Source organism: Drosophila teissieri, chromosome 3L (genome assembly GCF_016746235.2).
Source record: "Drosophila teissieri strain GT53w chromosome 3L, Prin_Dtei_1.1, whole genome shotgun sequence".
Classification (NCBI taxonomy): Eukaryota; Metazoa; Arthropoda; class Insecta; order Diptera; family Drosophilidae; genus Drosophila; species Drosophila teissieri.
Window position 1 is genome coordinate 16665393 of NC_053031.1, and position 10915 is coordinate 16676307.

The following is a 10915-nucleotide window of genomic DNA, read 5'->3' on the forward strand; positions in this document are numbered from 1 at the left end:
TACCAAAGCACCTAGAGGCCTTTACAGTTAAGCGAAAAACTTGTTAAATTCATAAAATATCTCGCAGGCTTTTATTAAACGAAATGTTTATCAAAAGGAGCAAGGTTTCCTAAAACCATGAACTTTTTAGCAATTTTTTGATTACAAATCTCGTAAATAAACGAATTTGCCACGCATCGAGTTTGGGTATTGTTGGGTATTATCCGAACACCGACGAACGGCCACACGCAAGCAGTGAAAATCCCAATGAAACGAGGAATCCAATAAGTTTTAGCCTCAAAGTGTTGCAACTGTTGGTGCATTTATCGATTTAAAGAGACAGAATATCATAACCCTTGACCGCAAAGCCAAAAAACCCAAAAACACCTGACTTTAAGCCATCACAACACTTGAATCAACGGCTGTGCAGCAGCAGGAAGAAGAGGAAGAGAGGTGCGTGGTGCGTAGTTAGTGCGAAATTGCGTATTAGAAAAGAAAACAACAACAAGCAGCTCTTCGCGGGCCACCAAACATTTCGAACGAACATTAGCCAGGGGAGAAGGAGCCGATCCAACGCGTTGTCGCATTCGCAGCGGGAGTACCGAAAACTGGTTACATGGGTCCGACGGATCAAGACTGGATCGGCTGTGCGGTGTCTATAGCCTGCGACGACGTCCTGGGCGTCTTCCAGGGCCTGATCAAGCAGATCTCTGCCGAGGAGATCACCATTGTACGGGCATTCCGCAATGGCGTGCCGCTGCGCAAGCAGAACGCCGAGGTGGTCCTCAAGTGCACGGACATCCGCAGCATTGATCTCATCGAGCCCGTAAAGCAAGATCTGGATGGGCACACGGCACCTCCGCCAGTGATAAACAAGCCCACGCCCGTCAAGCTACCCCACTTCTCAAACATCCTGGGCAAGCAGCAGCAACTCCAGCTTCAGCAGCAGCAGCAACAGAAACAGCAGTTTCAGGAGCAGGAACGAGAACAGGATCTGCCATCGACGCCGCGGTCACGGGCCAACGACAATGGACGGGCACCGGTTGGGGGAGCTTCGAGTTCTTCGGGCTCACGTGGCAACTTCAACTCGGCGCTAAGCGATAAGATGCATCAGCTGAAGCTTATCGAGACCAACGGCTCAAATGGCACCCGAAGGTAATATAGCCCTCTAAACGATAGCCCTCTAAACGATTGATAGAATAAGAATAATTCATTTGAGAGGAGCTGTATACAGTGCCAATAATACTTTTACTGTTTTCCGTAATATAATGTAAAAATCCTCAATCAACACGATTTAATCGTAACATATTTAGCTCCATTAGAAAACTTTAAAAGATAGGCTAAATGTGCCTTTTCATCACCATGCACTACTACTGGTTTAGCTATCCAGTCCATTTTTAAGCCATCTTTATGTTTAAATTTACTACCCAGATAAATAACCTTTATTACATAGAATAAAAGGCAACAGCCGTTTCTGATAGGTGTTGTGCTAACTTAGAGTACTATTTGAAAACGTTCCATCTAACTTTTATATTTGTTTCGTCATCCAGAACACCGCAAACATCCCGTGCGTCCAGTGCCCAGCAACAGCCGCAGATGTCAACGACTCCAAACAGCGTGGCCGCCTTTTTTGGCAACATGATACCGCCGAAAGTTGAGGTAAAACTGGGCGCCTACGTGAGCGACACCCGGGAAAGTTACTGCAGCAGCAGCGGGGACAGTGGCGAGGCGACTGGCTTGTCGTTGGGCAGCAGCAAACCCATAGATATCGTCAGCAACGGAGATGGCTTTTACAAGCAGACCGCAGCCTCCAGCTATGGGAATGCAAATGGAAATGGAAGAAGGAATGGCAACGCCAATAACAATGGAAATGGCAACGGAAATGGTTCTTATACCAATGGAAATGGGAACGGCAACGGAAAGAACAAGCGGAACAGGGTGCGAAGGGAGAGCAGCATGCGGCAGCAACAGGTGCAGCAGACTTTTGGCGGAGAGGCGGACGATCCACTGATCCATGAGGATTTCGATTTCGAGGGCAATCTGGCGCTGTTCGACAAGCAGGCAATTTGGGACGACATTGAGTCGACGACCCAAAAACCAGATGTGGTGCGTCACATAGTGAACAGTCATCATCATAAGCCAGAACAGAAGTACCGGCACGATGAGAACATTCTGGCCAGCAAACCACTGCAATTGCGCCAGATCGAAAGCATGTTCGACGGCAGCCAGGACTTTGTGACAGACGACGGTCTCATTATACCGACGATTCCGGCTTACGTTCGTAATAAAATCGAGATATGTGCCGATAAGGCGGGCCTCTCCCTGCAGAGGCAGATCGACATTTTGGCGCGCGGGGCCAGTGATCTGGCCATTACACTGCTGGGCGGTGCCAGACGATTGACGCCGGCCAATAACCATCAGTGGCCAAAGATTGTCATCATCTGTGATGGCGTCAAAAATATGAGGTAAATTAATCAAACGTATATATGACTTCAAGACGGAGACTAACATAATTCCTTTCAGAACAATTAACATTGGAGCAGCCACAGGTCGCCAGCTGGCTTCGCATGGGCTTACTGTCCTTCTGTACGTGGAGCAGGCCAAACTACTGGAGCAGCACAGCAGCAGCGCTGAGATTTCCCTGTTTAAGGCAACCGACAATGTCATAGTTTACACAGTAGACGGTTAGTTACTGATTATATATAAAATATAATTGATCGAAATCTTAACTTTCTACATTCTTTAGCCTTACCCACGCCAGATCTTGTGATATTATCAACTAACACCGCTAATTTATCCGATGCGATCAAGAAATGGCTCAGTGTAAATCGGTTAGTGAACCCCATTTAACCTCGAAAGCAACTTAAAATAATGAATTTTTTTTAGCGCGTCGGTGCTTGCCGTAGACCCGCCGCCGTGTGGCATTAATGAGGTGGCTATCAAGTACTCAATACTACCCATACTACCATTAAATGGCATATCAACCGCAACATCATCATCCTCTTCGGCTGCCGCCACACCAACGCCCATTGCTAGCACTTCGGCAGCAGCAGCGGCAACCAAATCAGCAGCAGCAACATCAACGAACAATTGTGGCAAATTGTATTTATGTAATCTAGGTATACCGGATAAATTCTATCGTGATTGTGGCATTAAGTACAAAAGTCCGTATGGACATAAATATGTGATACCGATTCACTCAAAGGACTGAAACAACGACAACACAAACACCAACATTTACAACAGCAATCAAACAAACTGCAGCATCAGCAACAACTGCAATCCATTAAAACAAAAATAAGCACACACAAGAAAAACAATAACAATGACACACCCGCACACTTGTGATGATCATCAAGTCCAGTTTCCTGTGAATCTAGCTCTTAGTAGTCTTCTCTCATATATTACTCAAGTTAAACATTTTGTTCTACGGCGCGTACACATATAGTTTTTAGGTTACTTCACGCATCATCCCTTTAGATACGCCTAGTTATTATACCTATATTTTCTAAATTAATTAAAAAAAAGCTGCCCCGGCCAAGTGCCAAACTATGATTAGTTCCCAATTGTACTCTATAGATTTTTTTATTTTCATTTTTAGCAACGACACTTCTTGTACAGCCCTCTGTTTTGAAAGCTAGTCCAGCATTTACAAGTTTATAAAGCTTTAGTTTAGGCACACGCTGTAAGGAATTTTTCAAACATTCAATCCCAAATTTCCTAAGGCTTTAGTTTAATTTACATTCACTGTCCTTCCTGCAAGTGGTCTTCATAAACGTAAACAACAAATCAGGCGATAAATTGTTTGTAAATAACTATACAATTCTATGGGGAAAGATAAGATCATGTTAATTATTATCAAGTATGCGCAATAAATGCCAAATTCAATGTCTAATTTTAAGCATAAAATCAACAGCAAAAGCAACAACTATTGTACGATGTAATATGGAATACAAATCCAAGTATAAATCAAATCAGATAGTTAAGTTAGTTTCGTAAGCATACAGTGTTTAAACATTTAACAGACCATAACAAACAAACAAAACAAAACTTATAAAATGAGAAACACTTTATATTATGTATAGAAGTAATTAAGATGTGTCTTTAAGCAAAACTAAACAAAGTCGAGAGCATAATTTTTTACCCATCGAATACTAAAAAGAAACCACAACACAATACTTATACTATAAACCGTAGAACGATGAATTTTATATAAGTTTAAATCCAATCAAATAGTGCAAAATTTTAGAAGGTTGCGACTCAGCAAGGCAACCAAAAACTCAAAACAAACAACCCAAATTGAAACTACTTGTTGTATAAATAATAACTATAATTGTAATTGTAAACTCCAATCATGTTGATGATCATCTGCAAATTCAATTTCCAAACCCATCAAATTATATTGTAAAAGAGAGTTGAATGCGGATCAATCGGCCGCCAGGCGGATCCCGCAGTGACTGTTTTGCGTTAGGAGTAGAAATGATGACCAGACCTTAAAGGGATGTTGGTGGTGAGAGCGGATGAGAAGGTTTTTCCAATACCACAGTAACAACAGATTTCACAGCCAAACGAATTAGCACCAATACAAGGAGAAACCACAAACAACCAGATTTTGGTAACGCTTTAAAATTGTAAAAACATCTATTTTTGGGCCAATTGAAATTGTTAAACAAGGAATGAAAACCTAATTTTAAATTTATACTTAAAAGACAAAATTGTACGGAAATTCTTTTTTGGAACAAGAAATCAGGCATAAAAAACGGATAAAAAAGAGAGTCCTTTCCAACGTAACAGCAATATTAAAAAATACAAAACAACACCGAGAAGCCTTCTCATGGAAGAAAACAAACTTTCCAAATGTGTTTTATTTGGGGGCTTATATAGAATGTTGCTTGTATAAATTATTGGTAAATATGTTTTTATACGGTATAGACGGCTTATATAACAAACCGATAAAGACGAAGGTAGCCTTAACTTCCCAAAACACTATAAGATTACGAATTGGCTTCATTCCCTGATATGGCATCCCGGGCAGTGGAATGTTCTGTAGAAGTCAGGTACAGATGACCCGGTATTGACGCTTCACGTAGCCTACCTAGTTGTAGAATTGATTACCATAGACGTTTATCTATTTGAAACTTATGTTTCATATTATGGTTTCCATTATCTTGTTACAGAAATCGAGCATCGGGTAAACAGATATTGCAGGTAGCTCTAGTAGCAAATAGTTTTGAAAGCATACTTGCCCTTATCATTACGTATAACACCATAATGAGATTTCCAGTCATAAATATATAGTCGGCTATAATTCAAGTGCAATTTTATTACATTCCGCTTAGATCCATAAAGATTAGTTTTAGTTTTTATCTTATTTGAGTGTGTCTTGTGTGGTGTATAACTTAAAAGTGTGTAGAACAGTGTGTTGACTTAGGCGTAGATAAAACAATAGGTATTGTTAATAGATATATGGTAGTTAAAAATCAGATGGCATTATCGATCGATTCTTACCCACTGTCAGGGCCAAACACAAACAACTCTTTACACTGCTCTCATAATTCCCACTCTAAATCCTTGGCTGCCGAAAAAACAAACCAAGAACAGCCGTCATCGGTGATTAATTTGGTATTTGCTTGATTGTAATCAGAGATTAGTGGCCCGAATACTCACATATAGGCATGTACTGTACTGATCTGAGCCCCCGCAGCGGCATCGATTCTGTGGCTTAAGTACCATTTTGCAAGATAAATAGAGATTTAGTAAGAAACGTATTTCAATTGCCTCTAAACAACTACGAGATTAAAATTTATTTGGGTTTGTTGTGATTGTATTTTTAATTATTTTTCATTATATTTCAAGAGAGAGAGAGAGGAGGAGGAATACGTACGTTGGGATCTGGATCGCCGAGAACCCTACAAAGCCTGGTTTGCTGGTTTGCTTATGGGGCACCATTATAGTCGTTATATGCATACGTACCACAGTCGTGATCTTCTAACATTATACGTACCCAGAACCGAATAAATAAAGGACACACTCATTCGACGATTCGAAAGGAAACGTCGGCCGGAATGGATACGTACCCAAGCTATATTATCTGGATTATCTATGTAATACGCATATCTGCCAAAACAACTAACATTGGTCTGGTATAATGGATATAATCACCTCGCCATACTCAATACGTACCGAAGCTGTGCGAGAGTTTTAGCGGCTGCGAAAGTGTGGAACTTCAAGTAGAGAACGCTTTGGGGTTACAAATCAAATCAAATCATATCAAATGAAATCAGATCAGAGCAGTGATGCAGTGTCAGAGTTAAATATGGTGGAGGCTTACCCCAAAGCCGGACGACAGCGATGCACAACACACGTTGACTTCGACTGGGTGAACGTGATCGTTAGCTGAGAAGAGTACATGGTCGAATGTGGTCTGGTTTGGTTGGGTTTCAGTCAGTGTTACCAACCTGTAGCTAGCTATACAACACACAAAATATCAAATATTAAACGTTTCTCCTGCTCTCAATCTGAATAATTTAGTTTTCTTTAGCTTAACAGCCGCCGTGTCCTAACCGAATTACTATGAACTGAACTACAATTGACAACACTTCGGATTCGTTGGGATTTCTATTTCCGGTTTGGTTTCTCTACGTGCCAAGTACACTGGACTGGACGGGGACTATATAATTTCAATCGCCTTTTATCGAGTATATCGTATCTCTTACATTTTTCATTGAGGTTGGGGTCTCAGGCTGGGCTCGGTTAACTTTGGGGAAGCAACAGAAATTGGTCTGCTTTATTCGGTCATTAGAGGTTGGAACGCAAGATCAAAATGGAAATCAATTAAAGTATTAACAATTTACAAAGGTAGTTGTATCTTCACATTGGAGCGTCGAGAGTGTGGCTCTAGGTTGCTTTATTGGTTACGCTAAGAATATTCGGTTCCTGTTGTTTTCAGTAGTTCAATTTGTGGTGGCATTATAGTTCATGTGATTAATGCTACGTACGTGCGCTGGGCGGGATTCTAGCTTAGCGGCGGGAGTAGCGCTCACGGGAGTAGGAGCGTCTGCGCTGGCCATTTCCGCCGCTACCGCCATCCCTAAAGTGGTTGAAGTTGCGGCGTTCCCTTGGCGAGCGTTCCCTGGACCTTGAGCGGCGCCTGTCGTCCCGGTGATGGCCAGCGCCTCCTCCCCCGCCGCCTCTGTCACCAAAGCGTCCTCTGTCGTTGCGTCCATGGCGCTCCCGATCTCGTCTGCCATCGCGTTCCCGTTCGCGATGATCTCTGCCGTGGTTGTCTCTATCATCACGCCGGCCTCCACGATCTGCAGCTCTTTCAGCACGCTCTGGAACATCCGCCGCTTCCTTGGGTCGCTCACTGCTCTTCTCCTCAGTTGCGCGTCCGTTGTTGGGTCGTTCGCGCTCCCCATCCCGGTTGCGCTGTCGTTCTCTGGAGCGAGAACGATGTACGCGAGAGCGGCGGTCTAGTTCACGACCACCTACAAAGTAGCGATTGCGTCCACGGCCCTCATCGTCGCGGTCCGTCATCTTACCCGTCCGCTTGAGCTCCGCTTTGCGCGGCGCCGCCGTCTTCTCCAGTTCGATCAGCTTCTCTCTGATGGTGAGGAATCCGAGATGTAACTTACCACCAAAGTGGTCCGCCAGCCGGATGTCGTTGTCGTGAATACCGAGATAGGCGGAGCAGACCTCGCAGACGCGCAACTTCTGCTGCTGGTAGGTGGATGCGGGCATAGAGGTTCGGTATTCGTGCTCGGCCTTGATCTTCTTAGCACGCAGCTCCTCGATCTCCTTCATCAGCTCCATGCTGTCCTCCACTTCACCGGCCTCGCCGAGCGCCTCGGCCTTGGCCAACTTCTTGCCAATCTCCTCGGCAAGGCCATGGACAGCATTGGCCTTCTCGGCCACCTCGGCGGTAAGTTCTTCCTGGGTCTCTTTCAACCGTTGCTTAGCGGAGTCGGTGCGTCGATCGCAGTCTGCGATAAAGGCCTGCAGGTGCTCCATGGCCTCGATGTCGTAGTAGTAGTCGCGCGACTTGGCGGCACTTTCGTAATCTGCGCGGAAAGCCAGGTCATGCACTTTGGGACACTCACCGAGATCCATGCGCGTGGACGCCAGGATGTCGTGCGGGCAGCAGTCGAGCAGGAAGGATTTGCAGACTCTGGTGTCCGAGAATTTTAGCTGGCGCTCGTCCCCATTCCGTGTGGTGCCCATTAGCTGGTCCAGCATTGCTCGCATCTGATCGGTGGCCGACATTTTGTTACTCGGCGCGCTCATTTCCTTCTGGCCAGGAGCGCGTGAAAAGTGCTGCGGCGGTGGCAGTGACAGCTATCTCGGTGACTTTGTGACCGATAGCGTGCGATGCGTGTAGAAATCCTCAATTTTCACTCACTTTTTTATCACCTAGGAAAATTCTGTGTGTGTGTGTGCGTGCGGATGTTCTAAAATGGGCTAGTGCTGCAAAACAGTGCTGTGAAGTACCAGTGGTGCGATATATCGGTGCACAGTCACGGTTTTTGAAGTAACTGCTTTTGTTCAGTTGTAATTATTCAGTTTATTGTGGGAATAATAAAAAAGCAAACAGCCACATTGTTTAATTTGCCTAAACAATTATAGTTTTTGGTAATAACCGTAAGTTGGGTGTTTATCACATATAATATCAATAAAAAGTTTTATTAAACACAAGAAATAAATATGAAAAAGCTATGTTGTATGAATTTGTGTTAGTGTTTTTAATAGAATTATGAGTTGAAAAGCTCGTTTATATATTTTTATTACCACACATTGATCTAAAATCTATTGCTTATTCGCTGCATACTGCTCTAAATATCGTTGTCTAGATTATCCCATCGCCAAACCACCCCTCTCAGCGTTGTTCAACACTAGGCAGCAAAACGTTTTCTTTACGGCAATATTTTTTGTTGTTTCTTCGTTGTTTCGGCGAAATTTTGTTTTAAAATTAATTATTTTGCACTCGTTTGCTGGCCGCAACGATGTCCGATGACGACGATATACAGTACATCAAGCGGCAGCGTACGCTGCATTATGGATCCCTCGAGGAATCGGAGCGCAAGCGGCAAAATGCCGCGGCGTCTGGGGCAGCAACAACAACAACGGGAACGCCGGCATCGTCTGGGGCAGGAACAACAACAACTGGAACAGGCGGCCAACTGGAAGACATCGATTCCGATGAGGATTACGAGGAGTCCACGAAAAAGACTAGCAACTCCAAGCAGGCAGCAGCGCCACCACCCACAGCCGCTACTCTGGCCAATAAAATAGACGATGACTACTTCGATCTGGAGATGGAAATGGAGCGAGACAAGGTGGCTCTCCTTGAGGAATTTGAGCGGAAAAAGCGGGCACGACAGATTAATGTCTCCACCGACGACACGGAGATCAAGAGCAATCTGCGCCAGCTAAACGAACCCATTTGCTATTTTGGCGAAGGACCAGCAGAGCGAAGAAGACGTCTTAAGGAACTCTTGGCTGGATTGGGCGAGAACGCGATCAACAAGAAGCAGTACGAGGAGGAGGAGCGCAAGCAGCAACAGCGGGACCAGGATCAGGCCACCTGGTATCACGAGGGACCTGATACCCTGCGAATTGCTCGACTCTGGCTGGCGGATTATTCCCTACCGCGCGCCAAGGATCGCTTGGTTCGAGCACGTGATGCCCTTGAAGTGCCCAGCGCCACACGTGCCGGTCGCATGGTGGAGATGCAAAAGAAGCTGCAGTCACTAGCTCCGCTGTGCTCCCAGGTGGGTGACACGCGACCCGTGAGTAGTGCTGCCTTTAGCGAAGACTCCTCACTCCTTCTGACCTCCTCGTGGTCGGGTCTCTGCAAGCTGTGGAGCGTGCCTGATTGCGAGCTGAAGCAGACGCTGCGCGGGCATGCCAGCTATGTGGGCGGAGTTGCTCTGCGGCCAGGAGTCAAGGCGGACGAGGAGAACGTGGTTGCCATGGCTTCTGGTGGCCACGATGGCGCCGTTAAGCTGTGGGGCTTCAACAACGAGGAGTCGATTGCCGACATCACCGGTCACATGCCGCATCGCGTCTCCAAAGTAGCCTTTCATCCGTCCGGCCGCTTCCTGGCCACCGCCTGCTACGATTCCAGCTGGCGTCTTTGGGATCTGGAGCAAAAAACCGAGGTGCTTCACCAGGAAGGGCACGCAAAGCCGGTGCACTGCCTAAGCTATCATTCCGATGGCAGTGTCCTGGTCACCGGCGGACTGGATGCCTTTGGACGGGTGTGGGATCTGCGCACTGGTCGGTGCATCATGTTTCTCGAGGGACACTTGGGCGCCGTTTTCGGAGTGGACTTCTCTCCAAATGGATTCCACATAGCAACAGGGTCCCAGGACAACACTTGTAAAATCTGGGACCTGAGGCGACGCCAGCCGGTTTACACCATTCCTGCGCACACCAACCTAATTTCGGACGTAAAGTACCAGCAGGAGTGCGGCAGCTTTCTGGTCACCTGCTCCTACGACTCGACCACCAAGATCTGGTCCAACAAGACGTGGCAGCCGTTAAAGACGCTGCAGGGCCACGACAACAAGGTCATATCGGTGGACATCGCGCCCAACTCGCAGTATATAGCCACGACCTCTTTTGACCGCACATTTAAGCTGTGGTCGCCGGATAGCTGATTTTGATACCATTACTTTATTGTACTCACCTGTGGACGTACGCAGACAATCTCCACTTGCGATCTGCCCGCTGGGCACGACTTACTCATCAACTGTTTTTGTTATTTCAGAGACAATAGCCCAAGACAGTTCATGCAAACATTTCAAGTTTTCGTTTTGTATAACACAATTTGTTGTTTTTGTTAGGCGAAAGGCAGATGCAGCGATGTTGCATTTCGTAAATTTAAGAATTTTTTATTGAAATTGTTAATAAAAAATACATTTTTGGTAGAGAATTG

The 10915-nt window shown here is 45.4% G+C and overlaps 3 protein-coding genes across 3 annotated transcripts; 2 read left to right on the forward strand and 1 right to left on the reverse strand.

The window, feature by feature from the left end:
- Positions 1–184: 184 nt before the first annotated feature.
- Positions 185–4828, forward strand: LOC122617669 (enhancer of mRNA-decapping protein 3). The gene is made up of 5 exons (XM_043793614.1): positions 185–1134; positions 1530–2444; positions 2503–2663; positions 2726–2810; positions 2866–4828. The coding sequence occupies exons 1-5, from the start codon at positions 596–598 to the stop codon at positions 3188–3190; spliced, it is 2025 nt and encodes a 674-aa protein (XP_043649549.1). The 5' UTR covers positions 185–595; the 3' UTR covers positions 3191–4828.
- Positions 4829–6735: 1907 nt separating this feature from the next.
- Positions 6736–8433, reverse strand: LOC122615905 (putative RNA-binding protein Luc7-like 1). Its single transcript, XM_043791081.1, has 2 exons — positions 6978–8433; positions 6736–6915 (listed from the first exon to the last, which is right to left on the reverse strand). The coding sequence occupies exon 1, from the start codon at positions 8260–8262 to the stop codon at positions 7000–7002; it is 1263 nt and encodes a 420-aa protein (XP_043647016.1). The 5' UTR covers positions 8263–8433; the 3' UTR covers positions 6736–6915; positions 6978–6999.
- A 411-nt stretch (positions 8434–8844) lies between these two features.
- Positions 8845–10907, forward strand: LOC122616780 (U4/U6 small nuclear ribonucleoprotein Prp4). The gene has a single exon (XM_043792339.1). The coding sequence runs from the start codon at positions 8979–8981 to the stop codon at positions 10635–10637; it is 1659 nt and encodes a 552-aa protein (XP_043648274.1). The 5' UTR covers positions 8845–8978; the 3' UTR covers positions 10638–10907.
- Positions 10908–10915: the final 8 nt, after the last annotated feature.

Coding starts and splice junctions, on each gene's coding strand:
- LOC122617669 (XM_043793614.1), top strand. CDS start 596: ATGGGTCCGACGGATCAAGACTGGATCGGCTGTGCGGTGTCTATAGCC. Junction 2,664..2,725: donor CATAGTTTACACAGTAGACG/GTTAGTTACTGA, acceptor TACATTCTTTAG/CCTTACCCACGCCAGATCTT. Junction 2,811..2,865: donor AAATGGCTCAGTGTAAATCG/GTTAGTGAACCC, acceptor AATTTTTTTTAG/CGCGTCGGTGCTTGCCGTAG.
- LOC122615905 (XM_043791081.1), bottom strand. CDS start 8,262: ATGAGCGCGCCGAGTAACAAAATGTCGGCCACCGATCAGATGCGAGCA.
- LOC122616780 (XM_043792339.1), top strand. CDS start 8,979: ATGTCCGATGACGACGATATACAGTACATCAAGCGGCAGCGTACGCTG.